The 17210-nt window shown below is 38.3% G+C and overlaps 1 protein-coding gene and 1 pseudogene across 3 annotated transcripts in view; both read left to right on the plus strand.

Annotated features, from left to right (window-relative positions):
* The window catches only part of NALCN (sodium leak channel, non-selective), a 361051-nt gene that overhangs the window by 176423 nt on the left and 167418 nt on the right, over window positions 1-17210 (plus strand). For all 3 annotated transcript variants that reach the window (XM_066235655.1, XM_066235656.1, XM_066235654.1), the window contains exon 13: window positions 375-566. In XM_066235655.1, coding sequence (XP_066091752.1) covers window positions 375-566 — 192 coding nt within the window. The remainder of the gene's footprint in view (window positions 1-374; window positions 567-17210) is intronic.
* On the plus strand, window positions 5000-5099 carry LOC136309826 (small nucleolar RNA SNORA42/SNORA80 family; annotated as a pseudogene).

Consider the following 17210-nt stretch of genomic DNA (forward strand, 5'->3'; position numbering starts at 1 on the left):
AAGTTTTATTTTATGAGACAATAAATATTGCTACTATTGAACTAAATGTTTTCTTTGATATTTAAACATTAGAAAAATATCAGTTTTATTTCAACAGCATGGATTAGTTCATACCACTTTGAATGATATGTTAAAACACTTGTCATTGTTTCCCTTCATTCACTCATTTGAGATTTACTTAGTTCTTCCTATAGGACAGGCAGTGAGATAGACTGGTATCTTAGTTGTTATATTGTAAATTTTCTTCCCAAGATGCTGAAATGGAAAAGTACAATTTTATAAAGTGTTATGAAAAATGAGGTTTTAGTATGGACTTATTTAAGTTTCAGTATAAATTACTGATCAAATATGTAACTTTTTCTCTCCCACAACAGGTTCTTCGGGTGGTTCGGCTTATTAAGATTTCACCTGCGCTAGAGGACTTTGTGTACAAGATATTTGGTCCTGGAAAAAAGCTTGGGAGTTTGGTTGTATTTACTGCCAGCCTCTTGATTGTTATGTCAGCAATTAGTTTGCAGATGTTCTGCTTTGTCGAAGAACTGGACAGATTTACAACATTTCCAAGGGTAAGAACAACAACAACAAAAAATGCAGTTTAATTTATTATTTTTATTTTAGTAAAAATGGTTAACATCAAAGTAATTTCACTTTAGCAGTAGTTCAAAAATATTTTCAGGTTTTTAATAACTTGAAGTAACTCAGTTTTAATGCTTAGAATGGTCTCCTCCTCAGGGCACAAGTGTTTGAGCATATTTTGAGATTATGCATTAATTCTAAAATTCTGGAAATAACCTAATAGAATGAGATGCTGTAACCAATAAAGATTGAATGTATAGTTCTTAGCACCTAAAAATGAAAATATATTAGAATTTTAAAATAAAGTTTGCTTTTTTGTGTTTGTGAGAACTAACATTTTACAATCTGTTTTACAGTTTATATATTTTTATATGAGATATAATCTAGAAGGATGCTTTTGATTTTGAAGTTCATAAACTACTCTAAAGATATGAAGTATGATATCTTTTAATCACTTGGTACATGCCTCAGCATTGTCATTAGATTTTGCTTAAACTAAAAAGGATGTTAAATATCAGTCAATCCACAAGCAGAAATCTTGTAAAAGATTTAGTCCCTACCCAGAGGGATCCTGAAATTTAACAACATGTGCTTTTGGAAACATTAAATTTTAATGACTAAGATAAAAATGTATATATCTTTATCATAAACTGACATAGTAAGGCCTATAATATAGGAAAAATAATCTTGAGATAAGAATTACACATATTTTTTAAAAAGTAAGCTTTGATGGCAAGGATATCTGTATTCATAACAGATAGACTAATTCCCCTGGGTAATTACTTTTTAACCTTATACTAAATTTGTTGCTCATAGCCAAGCATTTGTTGAGTGCCTGTAAAGAGTCAGGTGATTTTGGTGATCCTGGAATATAAATACAACCAAGTCCTCAATCCTCAGGAAATTCTTGGTTGAGAAGGGTGACCAGTAAGTCAACATAAAGCCTTGAAAAAGGCAAACACAAGGCACTGTGGAAACCCAGAGGTAAGATCTATAACCGGGAATGGAAAAATCCAAGAATCTTCTTGGACCAGGAGATTCCTGAAGACCAGTTAGATTTAGTAAGATGAAGTATAAGAGTGTAGTGTTCCAGATTGTGGGGATAGCATGTGCTAAAGGTCTGGGTGGGCCATTTCTTGTTTCAGAACTTAAAGGCGAAAGAATGTTTAACAGCAAGAGAAGGACATAAGGCCAATGAACTTTTAAATGGGATGAAAGTGTGACCATGTTATACTGATAGTAGAGAATAAGTAGAAGTCAGTGTCAGTGATATATAGGATAAAGAGGACAATAGTAAAAGGTTCCTGAAGGTGGCATGCAGAACGCTGGTACTGAGATTGGTGTTAGGTGCTGAGTCATCAGGTGTTGAGGTGGTTGTGTAGATCAAGCCAACCAAAAGTTACAATGAGCTTTTGTTCACTTGCTGCCACAGTGCAAGCAATGGGAAGAAAAAGGCACTGGCTCCTCAGCATTCCATTCTCCCCTGAACAGCATTGAGTGAGGGTCAGGTGGATCAGCACAGACATGATGAGGAAGGAAAGATCTTTACACTGCAAAGCCTTGTCATTGCTTATGGTCAGGCCACATAGGATGCCTGGAGCCAACAGCAGGGTCAGCTCTTTCTCCAGAGATGAAGGATGCCATCAAAGATGACAATGATATCATTAAGCCCACCTTCTCTCAGTCTGCCCCCAAACTGGGCAAAAACAAATTGTAGACCACCATCATTCACAGTTAACACTGAGACTGATTATTATGGTCTGTCTCCTAGGCCAGTTTAATTCAACAAACACTGTCAAAGGCCCACTTCAACAAGGCCAGCCATCATTGGCATGGGAGATACTATAAGGAAAACAACTTTCAGTTCTCTTTTTTATTTACACAATCTTATCTTAACTTTATATCTTAATCTTTTACCATTTCTTCTAATCTCAACTGACTGCTTTTATACACGTGTCCCTTACCCTAAATCTCTTTGAGCCAGATGGTGTTTGGAGTTTAGAATATTCTACATATTGTAAGGGTGCTATCACCCTCTTAAGCATTCTGAATCAGCACCCTATAATCAACATATTAATATTTCTGTAGCAAAACACCAACCTTCAGACAAAAAAAGGATAAAGACAATAAGTAAGTTTTAAGTTAGATCAGATATTTGCCACTGAATGAGCTACCAAAATAAGAAAGAAAAGAAAACACACACACACACACACATTTGGGTGTTTTCAAAAACATTTAAATCCTGAAGTTGTGAATAAGGCTGTGGACTAGTATAAAGAAGGCATTGCAGACAAGACTCTGGAATCCTTGTTCTACAAGTCTGATTCCACATCCTCATTTCATCACTTTTGAAGCTTATTTACATCTAAAAGAAAAAAAGTAAAAGTAGTATTTTTGTCCTAGCATTGTGTGTGGAGTAAAAACACCTACAGAAACAGCACAACTTTTGGCTTAGAAAACATTAAAGAAGTTAAAACCCCTATAATTTATTTGAAGTTGGTATATTAGCCTCTGTATGAAAGACAAAGCTGCTTTAGATCTATCCCTGAATTAGCCCCTTGGGATTTGCTGTATTTTCCAGCCACAGTAGTAATCAAGTAGCATTACATTTTCATGTCTTCCGTTACTCAGTGGTGCCTTTCTGCCTGATTACTTTGACCATTTAATGAAAGCAGCCAGCGACCGGTGGGCCCCCTAATCAGTTACTCGGCAGCTGACAGTGCTGACAGGCTGAACATGTGCAGTGACAAGGAGTAGGTTTCTTCCTGTACATGAACATAATTAAAAGATAAATACCTGAAAAATAGTCTTATAAAAATGTTAAAAAAATATTACGATTACAAAAACTAGTCATTATCATTCCCATTCTAATAAAGCAGGTTAGCGGTACTCGCCTGAAAGAAAATCATCAGGAAAGATGTTTGAAAACAGTGTCCAGTCAGGGCTAGCTTGCTATACAGACACTCACTAGTCCCTCACCTCCCTTCACCTGCAATATCCCCTTCGTTATCTATGCTTGGGTACTGAGGAAGGCTGGCTAATTATAGTACGCATCAAAGCACAGCACATTAGGAGAAGCAATTTCCTATAAGAAAAATCACACTTTAAAAATCAGCAATTATTTATGTTATTTTCACTTGGGTCCAGGCCATCTGGAGACTACTATCACCAGCGTACGTAGAACTACGGGGTGCAGGAGAGACAGCTGTGGGACTACTTGAGAGATTCTGAGAGAGGACGAGCTGTGAAAAAAGGAAGAATCCACAGAGGCAGGATGAGCCTGGCTTAGCTGAGGGAGCTTGGTGTTTGTGCCAGGGAAGTAAAGTCAAGCTTGATCTTGACCCAGCCAACCAGGTGGCATATTTCTCTCTAGGGAACAGACTACATGTCAAATTAAACACTGGTTTGAATGGACCTTATTGTATCTTGGGCCCCGGTAACCTGCCATCGAATCCTTCTAAGAGGACCTGACATGGACCTGTAGAAGTGGTTTCCCCATCTAAATTCCAAAGAGAGAATCCTGGATGGGGCAGGAGGCCAGCAGAGAATACAGCAGCCCAGGCACACCAAGTGACTGTCCAGGGCATTGACCCTCTGGTGAAGTTCAGCCCACATTGAAATACCCTAAGTGCTTCCCAAAATACGGGGTGGAGGGGATCCTAAAGGGAGCTCTCACGTGCATTCTGCAGGTTAGTTAATGGGTCTGCCCCCCCCCAGGTGCTTCAATCTATTTTCCATTTGCAGTAACAATGATCCTTCTAAGGTGTAAATTGTCTCATCATACTCTCCTATTTAAAGTGCTTCAAGGTTCTCTTTTCCCTCAAGATAACAAACCTTTCCATATGGTTTTCAATATCTTTTTATCTCTGACCCTATCTACCACTTTAGACTCCTATTTCAGGATTTCCCCGACCACACCTTCCAAAGGCAAAGGCAGTGTCTATCTTGCTCATTAAACTCTCCCTGCTTAGCACAATACTTGCCACAGGGCAGCTATGAATAGGATTTTGAATGAAGCATGAAGGGCACTGCAGGACCAGCACAAACGTGGACGTCCTGTTCTCAGTGGATCAGGCCGACGAGCCAGGCTCTTTCTTCCACTGCTGTCCACTTGTTCAGGGCCCTCATCAGCTTCCTCACTTCCCACTCCTTTATCCCATCTGAGGTGTCTGTATAAGTCTGTCAGAATACATCAGCAGAAAAGCTTGACCCCCACTGACTTAAACAACTAAGAAATTTATCTCACAAATTTCAAGAAATTAGGTAGACTTCAGGGTCTTCCCCTGAAATTCTCAGGCGTTGTTATGGGGTGAATTATGTGCCCCAAGAGATATGTTGAAGGCCTAACCCCCAGGACCCAAAAATGGGACCTTATTTGGAACTAGAGTTTATCAAATTAAAGTGAAGCCATGAGTCTCTGTGGGCATCTCATAGGGCAGCCATGCCAGAGTAAAATGCAGCCTCGAGCCACTGCCCAGCCTCCTTACCTGTAGGCAGTGAGCACTGAAGGGGGTTGTACAGTGTGAAGAAAAAAGAAAAACTTTTTTAATGCAGTCAAGAGGGTGGACCCTAATCCGATATGACTGATATTCTAAATAAAGGAGACATTTGGACACAGACACAGACATACACAGAGGGAAGATCATGTGCAACACACACACAGAACATGGCTATGTCATTGGAGTGGCATCTACAAACCAGGGACCTCCAAGGGTTGCTGGGTGACACTCAGAGCTGGAAGAGTCTAGGAGGATCCTTCAGAGGGAGTAGGGTCCTGCCAACACCTCGATTTCAGACTGTCAGCCCCCAGAACTGTGAAGGAATAAATTGGCATTGTGTTAAGTCACCAGTTTGGGGTACTTAGTTACAGCAGCTCAAGCAAACGAATGCAGTTGCCTTCTCCATATATTGTATTCACTTTAACAAAATGAATTCTACATTTCCAGGCTCCATGATAAAATCTAGAGGAAGGAGGTCATCTCTACCTGGTTCTCCTTAAAGCAAAGACACCTCTCCCAGGTCCATTCCCTTTTCCCCCAGCAGAGTTGCTCTCAGCTCTTATTGACAAGATTGGGTAACTTGGTTATTTCTAAATGAATCATTGGCAACATGGCTGGAACTAAAATGCCAAACTTAACAACCACAAAAACCACCATGATGGTCAGACCCAAAACCTGAATAAGAATTCTCTCTTTGCTCTTACATGCTGTCAAGAGAAGAAATTTCCAAACCTGTAAGAATTTTTTTATGATTTTGTTTGAGCCAAACTGTCGACAATTGCCAGGAAGAAAAGTCTCAATAGATTGAGAAAGCTCCTGAAAATGGTGATTTTTACCACTTATTTTATAGAAAGACATAAGGGGGTTGCATGAAATGGATTGAGCTGGTGCTAGATTAGGGAGGTGAGAGAAAGCAAGATGGGGAAATCTCTGGGATTGGGCAAAAAGTACTGAAAATTCTTTTACATAAGCAAGAATAAGATAGCTCATAGTTAATTAACATGATAGCAATAACAATGAGGGGACCTGTGGGTTTCTGCGCTAGTGGGACATTTGCTCTGATTGGGGGCTAGGGGAGGGGAGAAAAAGAAGATTACCTCCATGTTGTCAGGTACAATATTGTAGATGCAAAAGACAACAGACAGGCTGGATTAAGGTAAGCATTGACCTTTGTTAGAGAAAAATACCTCCTAGGACATGACTAACTGCCATGAACTGCTTTTCATTAGAAAGTTTTGGTTTTGGGGGTTTTTTTGGGTGTTTTTTTTTTCATTTTTCCGAAGCTGGAAACAGGGAGGCAGTCAGACAGACTCCGCATGCGCCCGACCGGGATCCACCTGGCATGCCCACTTGGGGGCGATGCTCTGCCCCTCCGGGGCATTGCTCTGTCGCAACCAGAGCCATTCTAGTGCCTGAGGCAGAGGCCACAAAGCCATCCCCAGCGCCCGGGCCATCTTTGCTCCAATGGAGCCTCGCCTGTGGGAGGGGAAGAGAGAGACAGAGAGGAAGGAGAAGGGGAGGGGTGGAGAAGCAGATGGGCGCTTCTCCTGTGTGCCCTGGCTGGGAATCGAACCCTGGACTCCTACACGCCAGGCTGACGCTCTACCGCTGAGCCAACCGGCCAGGGCTCATTAGAAAGTTTTAAATTCAGACTGTCCTGTGTGGTTACTTTAGGTCCCTGAGTCTGCAAGGCCATCATGCAGGCCTCCCCTGAGCTTGTCAAGTTCCAGGTGGCCCCTTTTCATCCACACTTCCCAGAGCAAACAGGATGCACATAGACATGTGGTAGGAAGAATAAGTGATATGTACTTGCTTTCACCAGAAGCATCTGGCTTCAGCTCCTTCCCAAGATGCCCAGACAGTACCTGCCAAGCAGCCAGCATAGGGCCTGGCACATAGTAGATTTCTGCTTCCCCTCTTTTTTATGGCAATTGTCCCCTTCTGCCATGCAATGTTGACATTTATGCACAGGTCTTATCACCTCTACTAGACAACAGATACCTTGAGGTTGGCAGCACTGCACTCTCCTCTCCTGATGCTGCCCAAAGCACTCAGCACTGTGCCGTGGGCCTATAGCATTGAGAAGGACAACAGGGTGGGAACAGCCAGGGAGCCCCAGCATCCAGTTCCATGAGGTGGAGAAAGGGTGCTTGAAATTCTTCAATGAAAAAAACAAAGGACCTATTGATAAAATATAATAGAGCAACTTTGTCATCTCAAACCAATAGCTTTCTCTTCTAATTTGGACCAAACTGATGCACTGCTAAGTCGAGTTAACAAGGAAGTGCAGTCTTGCTGAGAGGCAATGCCTTGCAGTTCCTGTTTTGTTTTGTTATTTAGAACAGTAAATTTATCAGGGTGACATTGATCAACAAGAGTACTTAGCCATGGAAGCAACCAAAGTGTCCCTCAATAGAGGATTCAGTAAAGAAGATGTGGTACAATCTATAGAATGGAATACTACTCAGCCATAAGAAACGATGACATAGTATCATTTACAGCAGTTCCTGTTTTGTTGTGACTAACAGGTTGTTTAAAAGGAGAACAATTCAGGTTAACTTTTCCTGATGGAACAGCATGTACAGGCTGCAAATCTGGTCAGAATAGGCAAGAGCCACCGAAGACAGAAACTGCGTGTTTCCCATGGTTGCCTGACAAGAGGGCATCCACGTAGTTATTCTCCCGCTGACCGTGTAAAGCAGCTGACATCTGCGTTACTGAAACACACACACAGTAAAACCCACTGGACATCTTTAACCAGCTCAGTATCTCTTTTTTTTCTTTATTTCTGTGACAAAGATAGAGAGAGGGACAGATAGGGACAGACAGGCAGGAAGGGAGAGAGATGAGAAGCATCCATTCTTGTGTTCTTGTGGCTCCCTAGTCTCCTTAGTTGTTCATTGATTGCTTTCTCTTATATGCCTTGATGGGGGGTGGGGGGCTACAGCAGAGCGAGTAGCGTCCTTGGGCTTCAGGCCAGTGACCATGGGGTCATGTCTATGAGCCTGTGCTCAAGCTGGCGACTTCGAGGCTTCAAACCTGGGTCCTCCGCGTCCCAGTCCAATGCTCCATCCACTGCACCAACGCCTGGTCAGGCCAGCTCAGTATCTTTATTTCTTTCAATTTTTCGCTAAAGTAATAATGATCAGGCCTCATTTGTTTTGCAGTTCAACAAATAAGGACATTTTTATTCATAAATAATACACTGACCTCTATAACATGAGGTACTTGACTTTTAATATTACTGATTGAGTATGTTCTTTTCATTTGCATTCTCTAAATGCTAATTACTTGCTCTATTGAATTTTTACTTATAAAATCATGCCCAAAGCAGTAAAGTAAGTAAATGCTATAAAATACTTAATTACAAATTAATTTTCCTTATTTCTCTCCCCACCAAAATGGCTAATCCTGCTATTAGTTATGCTGAAAGAATTCCTGAGATATTTGTAGAAACAGTGCTTAATTTTTTTCATCATTTTTCAGGTGTTGTTAGAGTTTGACTACATTTTTCATAAATTCAAGGTTTATTTGATCCTCAAAAAGTATAATTATTTCAATTAATATTGCTGAAATCATTATTAATTTTTGTTTTATTCTTCTGTTTTTTATATACTTTCAATTTCTTTCATGAAATAATTTAGGCATGCAGAGATGGCAAGAGTAATAAAATGTATTCTTCAGCTTAACAAGCCCACTGGCTGTGGATCTTGTCCCTTAGTGCCCTCCTCTAAGGGCACTAAGTCTCCTCCCTTTCCCATAAAGAACCACTTTTCTGTATTTGATATTTATGTCTCAGTACATTCCTTTAAGTTTTTAAATTTTATTTTATTTATTCATTTTTAGAGAAGACAGAGAGAGGGAGAGAGAGAGACAGAGAGAGAGAGAAGGGGGGAGGAGCTGGAAGCATCAACTCCCATATGTGCCTTGACCAGGCAAGCCCAGGGTTTCGAACCGGCGACCTCAGCATTTCCAGGTCAACACCTTTATCCACAGTGCCACTACAGGTCAGGCACATTTAAGTTTTTAGTGCATATTTGGCATCAACTGAAAATCACAGTTCTTTTTGCAAAATTTAAACCTACTTTGTATGGTTTCATACCGTACTGTTTCTTCTAATTATTATTATTATTTATATATAATCTAAATATTATTTTTTTTTGCTCAACACAATGCTTGTGAGATTTGCCAATATGATACATGTAGCTATATTTTATTTATTTATTTATTTTTGTATGATATGCAACTATATATTGCACAATATAGGATGATAGGATGCGTTATTTATATAAAACCCACACAACTGTTTTCCCATTCCCCTGTGGGGAATCCTAAGACTGGCCTTCAAGATATCTGACTCACTGCATAATCCCTTCCCCTTGATTTGGGAAGGACGAGTGAATATGACTGGATTTAACACTCCTCTAGATAGGTTGCCAATCCCTTAATCTGGAGTCAGTCATTAAGGACATAATTTTGAGTTGGCCTGACCGGAAGTCAGGCCCTTCCCGAAGAGAGAGATTCAAAACAAGACAGTCTCCTGTTGGCTGAAGAACTAAGCTGTCATTTTGAAGGACCATGCAGTTAGTACCTAAAGGGGACCTTTAGGGGTGGTAAGCAGCCCCCAGGCAACTACAGTCAAGAGAGCAAGACCCTCAGTCCTACAACTGCAGGAACTGAATTCTGATAACAACCTAAATGAGGGTAGAAGGAAACCTCAAATTCCTCATGACACCACAGCCTACTTCTTGATTTCAACCTATAGACCGGGAGAAGAGAATCTACCAATACCATACCCACACCTCTGTCCTGTAGAAACTGAGATAATAGATTAGTGTTGTTCAGAGCTGCTAAACTTGTGATACAAACATAGAAAACTAATGCCTGCAGGTTTTGAATGTTTGTTTTTAATATTTTTACTTCAAGTAGTGCTGCTCTGAACATTGCACATGAACTTGTGCACATGTAAAATTCTTTAAGGTATATAGCTAGGAACATAATTGCTGAAACTTAGAGTAAGGATATCTTCAACTTTAATAGATATTAGTGAACTTACCTTCCAAAGTACTTTTAGCAATTTATCTGCTATCAGCAATCTATGAGAATGTTTGTGCCTCACAACTAAGTAACACTTGGTCTTGTCAAGCTGTGTCTTACTTTAAACATTTAGTTCTTCATTTATCCCAAACTGATTTTTGTGGCTGCTGTGATTGGAATAAATCTTAGTTTATTTCTGTTTGGATAACCCATCACCACAGTGCCATTACTGACTGGTCTGTCCGTCTCCTACCATTTTGCAGGGCCTGCCATAATATGATTCCATATGTGTGTGTTCAGGTCAGAACACACAAGTTCCCTTCTCATCTCCTTTTGCTGTTGAATTTTTTTTTTTCTGATCAACCTCCAGGAAAGCCCAATAAGTATCCAACTTTGTTTAAGTATCTCAGTTAGCCATTTCCACCTTTCAAGGGCCCATGACTTTGCCCCTCTGTAACTGACACAGCATTTTTAACCCTTTGGGTAGTGAGTTTGTTTCATGATTGCTGACCCCCAGGAATAAGTCTTTTTTCAAAAAATGAAATTAGTTCCAGTTCCAGTTTTATTAACTTCAAATCATGTTTGTTTGATAACCAATTTATGGAAACAAGAATATATATTTACCCTTTTTTAATGTTACCTCACACGTTTTTAAAATAAGTTGGTCGTACTCTGGATGGTCAAGAGGCACGAGAACATACATGAACATCCGTACTACTCAAAGGGTTAAAAACCAAAGTCTAACAGAGATCATAAATCTCCTAGGATTGCCTTTCCTTGACACAAATTACTTAATTTTTGGTCCTGGAGTTTTCATTTCCTTGGAATCTTAACTAGGCCTTTAAAAACTATTTGTTGCATTTGATCCAAAATTTCCTGGGGTCTGTAATTTTTTTTTTCATATATAATGAGTCACTGAATTTCTCTAAGAAATTTTTGAAAAGGGGGAGTAAACATTCTGATGGCTATCTTTCGGGTAGATAGATTTTTGTTTAGTAGGTACAACCTAAGGCCAGGTCAGCCCATTTGCCCCTACCACCTATAGCCTCATGTTCTTTGCATGTTTGCTTTGTGGGTATTGTCTCTTCTTGATTCTCACATCCTTATGTTTACACTCTCCTAATCTGCTACACCATTGAAATTCTTTTTTTTTTTTTTACAAAATATCTGATACATCTATTCACAATGAAGACTAAATAAAGCATATACAGGTACCTCTGTTATTGTTGTTCGTAATTCAGTCCACCTTCTCTATGTGATGAAGCCATGAGGTGTATACACATAAACATATATACTACTGCCTTCTTTAACTCATAATGTAGTTGAGACTATAAGGAAGAAGTCAGTGTATCCCAGAGTAGACATAAAAAAGAACTCAAATAAGCCAGAAGGTGAAATACAGTATCAAATATATCTTGGAGAGTATTTAAAAATTCTGAGGGCCTGGCCTGTGGTGGCGCAATGGATAAAGTGTTAACTTGGAGCGCTGAGGCCACCAATTCAAAACCCTGGGCTTGCCTGGTCAAGGCACACATGGGAGTTGATGTTTTCTTCTCATCCCCTCCTTTTCTTTCCCTTCTCTCTCTCTCTCTCCCTCCTCTCTAAAATGAATAAATAAAATCCTTATAAAAAATAAAAATTCAAGCCCTGGCCGGTTGGCTCAGTGGTAGAGCGTCGGCCTGGCGTGCAGAAGTCCTGGGTTCGATTCCTGGCCAGGGCACACAGGAGAAGCGCCCATCTGCTTCTCCACCCCTCCCCCTATCCTTCCTCTCTGTCTCTCTCTTCCCCTCCCGCAGCCAAGGCTCCATTGGAGCAAAGATGGCCCGGGCACTGGGGATGGCTCTGTGGCCTCTGCCCCAGGCGCTAGAGTGGCTCTGGTCGCAACATGGCGACGCCCAGGATGGGCAGAGCATCGCCCCCTGTTGGGCAGAGCGTCGCCCCTGGTGGGCGTGCCGGGTGGATCCCGGTCGGGCGCATGCGGGAGTCTGTCTGACTGTCTCTCCCCATTTCCAGCTTCAGAAAAATACAAAAAAAAAAAAAGATAATAATAATAAAAATAAAAATTCTGAGAGCCTCTATGTGCTAAGCAATGTGTTTTCAAATATCATCTCATTTTAATAATAAGAGAATGCTTCCAGGGAAGGGGATCTGCAAAGCTTTAGTAGGAGCTGTCTTCAACGGTGCATATAATTTCAATAGGATGTAGGTAGGGCATTAGATGAGAGTATTTCATATAAGGAACACAGAAGAAGTAAACCCAGAGACATGGAGAATCACAAGGCATGGAGGGACATATGACAAAGGAACTGCAGTGTCTCTCTGCAGGCAGATGATAGAATGTCTCCAGACATTGGGATTGTGACACAGGGGAGCCATTGAAGATTTTTACTTTTTCTTATTTTTTTTTTTCTGGAGAATATCAGAACTATTTTGAGAAAGGTTACACTGGAAGAAATGTTATTTCTCTGAAGAGGTATTTTCATTGAACAAAATTTATTTTTGTTGACCAAAGACAAAACTTCATGATCATTTGGGGAATTTGGGGCATCTGTAGGGCAAGTGGAGAGGTAATATTTTTCTGTGTGGCCATTATGTGTCAAATCTTCCAGTCTCTTAAGTCAGTTCCATCTTAGGCTTTGGGCCAAATTGTCATCCTTGCCTAGCTATAGTTCTGCAATAAAGACTATCAATTTGCTTTAAATTTTCAAGTAATGTAGCTTGATATAATTATCTCCCCTAAAAGAGTTGTATAATAAACTTTGTCCCCTTTCTGCTGTATTCAGAAGTCTTTTGGGGGTGTTTTTTTTTTGTTTTGTTTTTTGCTTGTATTTAAATTTATTTTCATGGTGATTCATCAGTGCCATGGTGATAAAATATTATACTATGCACTTGTCTTTTAAAAGATATTTTAATGCAGTGGGAATTACATGGAGATGGCCATTTTCCCCTGTTATTGTATGTTGATCTCGTTGGTACACTGAAATACAATTATCGCAATTATTACATTCTTTAAATAATGCATCTTTTTATTCCAGTCCCAGACATGCACTTTTTGGGAAAGAACCTTTTCTGCATCTCACTGTATTTTGGTAGTTTTCTTCCAATAATTTTATTTGCCGTTTTTCAACTATTAATAACCATATTCATTAATATGATTTGAATAATCCATCTACTCCATTATACCAACTTCAAAAGTAAATGAGAGTAATTAATGAGTAATATTTGTCTTAGATAGTTAAGATGAACTTCTGTAAGCCTGTTTTTACTGATGGAAAGGTGCCTATATTGTTAAATGTCCCCTTGAGTCTTGCCTACAAAAAAATACTATCTATAGCCAGACATTTCAAGTATTCTCTCATAGTTCTGTACAATTCTCCATCAATAAAAACAGAATAATAGCACATATTTTAGAGAATCATTAGGAGGGTTAAAGATTATAAAATATACAAGTTAACACAATGCCTTCCATGTGACAGGCAATCAACAAATAGTAGCAGCTAGTATTGTTCTTAAATGGCATTAGAAATACAACTTAGCTTGACACTCTAATTCCTAACAATTATCAGAAAGCCCAACAGGCAAGGGTCCTTCAGTAAATTAGTGGAGTATTAAGTCAACAGTCAGTACTCAGTTTTCTGTATTGCATGGGAAGTTTAAAAATAGGCCCCAATTCCAGTTTAGAATACTGTATTCATTTTAGTCAGTCCTTTGAAACTTTCCACAAAAATATAAAGAAAACATTATATTACAGAGAAAAATGAGTAACTGCCAAATTACAGCCAGAATCTAAAATAGTTTACCATTAATTATCCTATATATGGGACTGACACAGGACCATTTAATGAATGAGGTATAGATTTATTCTTTCCTCACTGCCTACCCCTTCGGCATAACACTCAGAGTGAACCATGATTGAACTGCCTACCTCTGCAGAAAGGTCTCACTGGCTTCTTGGACATCTTCTCTATAAATCAGTTTTAAAACCTGAATTTTCAGTAAACATACTGGGATAAAGTACATGCATGCACATGAGTGAGCATGCAGGGAGCTCAGTGCATGAATGTGCAGACTAGTGGGAAAGGTACCAGAGGTGGTGACATAGGCAAGTGGAAGTGAATAGGTGCATGCTATCAGCTTGAATTGTGCAACACAAAAGGGGAAAACAGTATAGGCAGGGACTAGGTTATAGAAATAACCCCAGTAGTTAATTCAGAACTTAGGTCTGTACATTGCTTCTATTTCATATGCCATTAATTCAATTTAGAGCCCCAGGAGAAAGACAACAGGCAAAGAACAAAAATGTACTGGATACATTTCTTTAAGAAAGACTAGAGCCTGACCAGGTGTTGGTGCAGTGGATAGAGCATCGGACTGGGATGCGGAGGACCCAGGTTCGAGACCCCGAGGTTGCCAGCTTGAGAGCGGGGTCATCTGCTTTGAGCAAAGCTCACCAGCTTGGACCCAAGGTCACTGGCTTGAGGAAAGGGTTACTTGATCTGCTGAAGGCCCGTGGTCAAGACACATATGAGAAAGCAATCAATGAATAACTAAGGTGTCGCAATGAAAAACTGATGATTGATGCTTCTCATCTCTCTCCGTTCCTGTCTGTCTGTCCCTATCTATCCCTCTCTCTGACTCTCTCTCTGTCTCTGTAAAAAAAAAAAAAAAGACTAGAATTTTGACAATAAGTACACATATTAATATGAATGACCAAAAGAGAATGTCACTAACAGTACAGACAAACATCACATTTCTTATATTTTGGATAAGACACTTGGTTTCAAGTTGAGTGAAAAGAGAAAGTAAAACCAATAGGGGGGTTATGAAAAGGTACAGCAAAATAGAAGAAAGGGGACACTACCTTGGAGCGTGAGGAAGAATATAGTACTGCATTATTTAACTAAAAATCATTAAAGCCTTAATTGCTGTCAATTCAGTAATACGTGAAAAGAAATGTTTATTATATTTTGCATTATTCCAAAAGAATATAATGTTTCCAAAAAGGGATATAGTCAGCTGAAATATATTTAAGGAAAATTTTAAAAAATTAATCCAAAGGGAAAAGAAAATCAAAATTATGACAGAAGCAAACATGAGAGCCAAAGCAGAAGTGCACCATAAGGAAGACAGCCATGTTTTCTGGAGGTCGTGCCCAAGTGTGACTGATCTTTTCTCACAAATATACACTGACATAGATAGACAAACATTGATGATTAGGTGAAAACAAGCTAGTTCCTAGAGAAGCATAAGCATTATTATTCCTGATTAAATCCAGAAAGACATTTTCCCAGAGGCCATTATCTTTACAGTAACAATTACTGTATATGAGCACTTTTCACATGTGAGGCCCTTATAACAAGAAGTTTCCATAGATAGGTATATATCGAGAGAAAGAGGTGTTGCTATATAAACATAGATATCCATATATATCTAATGTAATCTCCAAAACAACTCCAAAAAGTATTTCCTCCACATTATAGATATTATTAAAAAAGAAACAGTGAAGATTATTATCAAAAACTGGTCGGACCCAATAAGAAAATGTATATGGGTACAATAATTAAAAGAGGATGATTTAGGGTTAAGATACAGAAGAATGAGCAAATCTATATGTTTATTTTAAAAAATTAGAAAATATCATGATAAATGATTAAAAGACTATTAATGAACAAATGGTGTTGGGAATACCAGAGCCCCCATACTATGCACCAAAATACATTTCTACTGAATTAAAGCAAGAAGACAATAACATTTTTCATCTTGGATAATCATGGACTTTCTAGACCTAAAAGGATAAATCTGAATTTTGAAACCAGCAAAAAATAACTGCTATAAATTATTTTTAAAAACAGAAGATGAAGATACAACCTGAATTTATAATGTGTGACGATGAGAAAAAAGACAAGGTTTGTTCATTATTTGTGGGGGAGGGGGGCATTAATGATGCACACTGCTGGCAGGAGAGCCTTTCGTATATTGTCCACAGCAGTGAACCTTTGTTTAACTTTTCTGGAAATCAACTTGCCATTACATATCAAGACACTAAAAGCATTTTTACTCTTTGATCTAGTAATTACATTTATAATCAGCTACCCTCCAAAAATATCCATAAATATACTAAAAAATAGATCTTCATAAACTCTTTGTAGCATTGCTCTTTGTAGCATTATTTGCCAACTTGAAAATTTTGAAACAACTTTCATGTCCAAACATAATGGAATGTTTCAGTAATTTTTAAATATGATGACATATTATACAGTTATCAGAAAAAATTGAACAAAAAAGCATAATACAGCAGCTCTATTATTTGCAGCTGAACTCAATTTTGTTTCAAGTACATATATATGCTTAGAAAAAAACTGGTAGAATTTTCATAACATTTTTAAAAAACCTATTGTTTGAATTTTAAGATAACTTATTTTATTCTTATCCGATCTGATATTTTCAAATTTTGTACAATTAATGACTTCTTGGTTTAAAAAATGGAAATAAGTAGGTAGATAAGTGATTACATAAATAGATATAAATCCTTAATTTATAATTACACATCACTAAGAAAAAATAATTATCTCATATTTTTAAAATGGCAATAACATGAACAAATAAAAATTTTAAAGGAAAGTAGATATAGAGCTGTATAGACATTATATGTTATTAAATAAGTAGTTTTATATATCTATATACCTACATAGATATATACACTCTTAACAGATACACAAGTTGTATAGTAAGACTAATTTTAGCTATGACTTGTAAACTCAACTTTATTAATGTTAAATCATTTCAAATACTTATTTACTTGGAAATAACTGTCAAATGTATTTCCTGGGTATTAGAGTACTAAATAAACACTATCAAAATCAAAGTAAGACTTTGGAATTTGTAATAGAAAAGAGCAGGCAATATAATTTGCAATAAAAATCTTTGTGAACTTAGTGAAATAAGAAATCAAAGCTAATTAAAAGAGAACATACAATAAACTATTTCTAAAGTATAGTATTTTTAAAATGTAAATATAAGTATTTCTTAGCTAAAGCTACTTTCTATTTGAAGTCAAATAGAAAAACCTTGTTCTTGAGCATATTTATACAAATAGAT

Source organism: Saccopteryx bilineata, chromosome 6 (assembly GCF_036850765.1).
Source record: "Saccopteryx bilineata isolate mSacBil1 chromosome 6, mSacBil1_pri_phased_curated, whole genome shotgun sequence".
Classification (NCBI taxonomy): Eukaryota; Metazoa; Chordata; class Mammalia; order Chiroptera; family Emballonuridae; genus Saccopteryx; species Saccopteryx bilineata.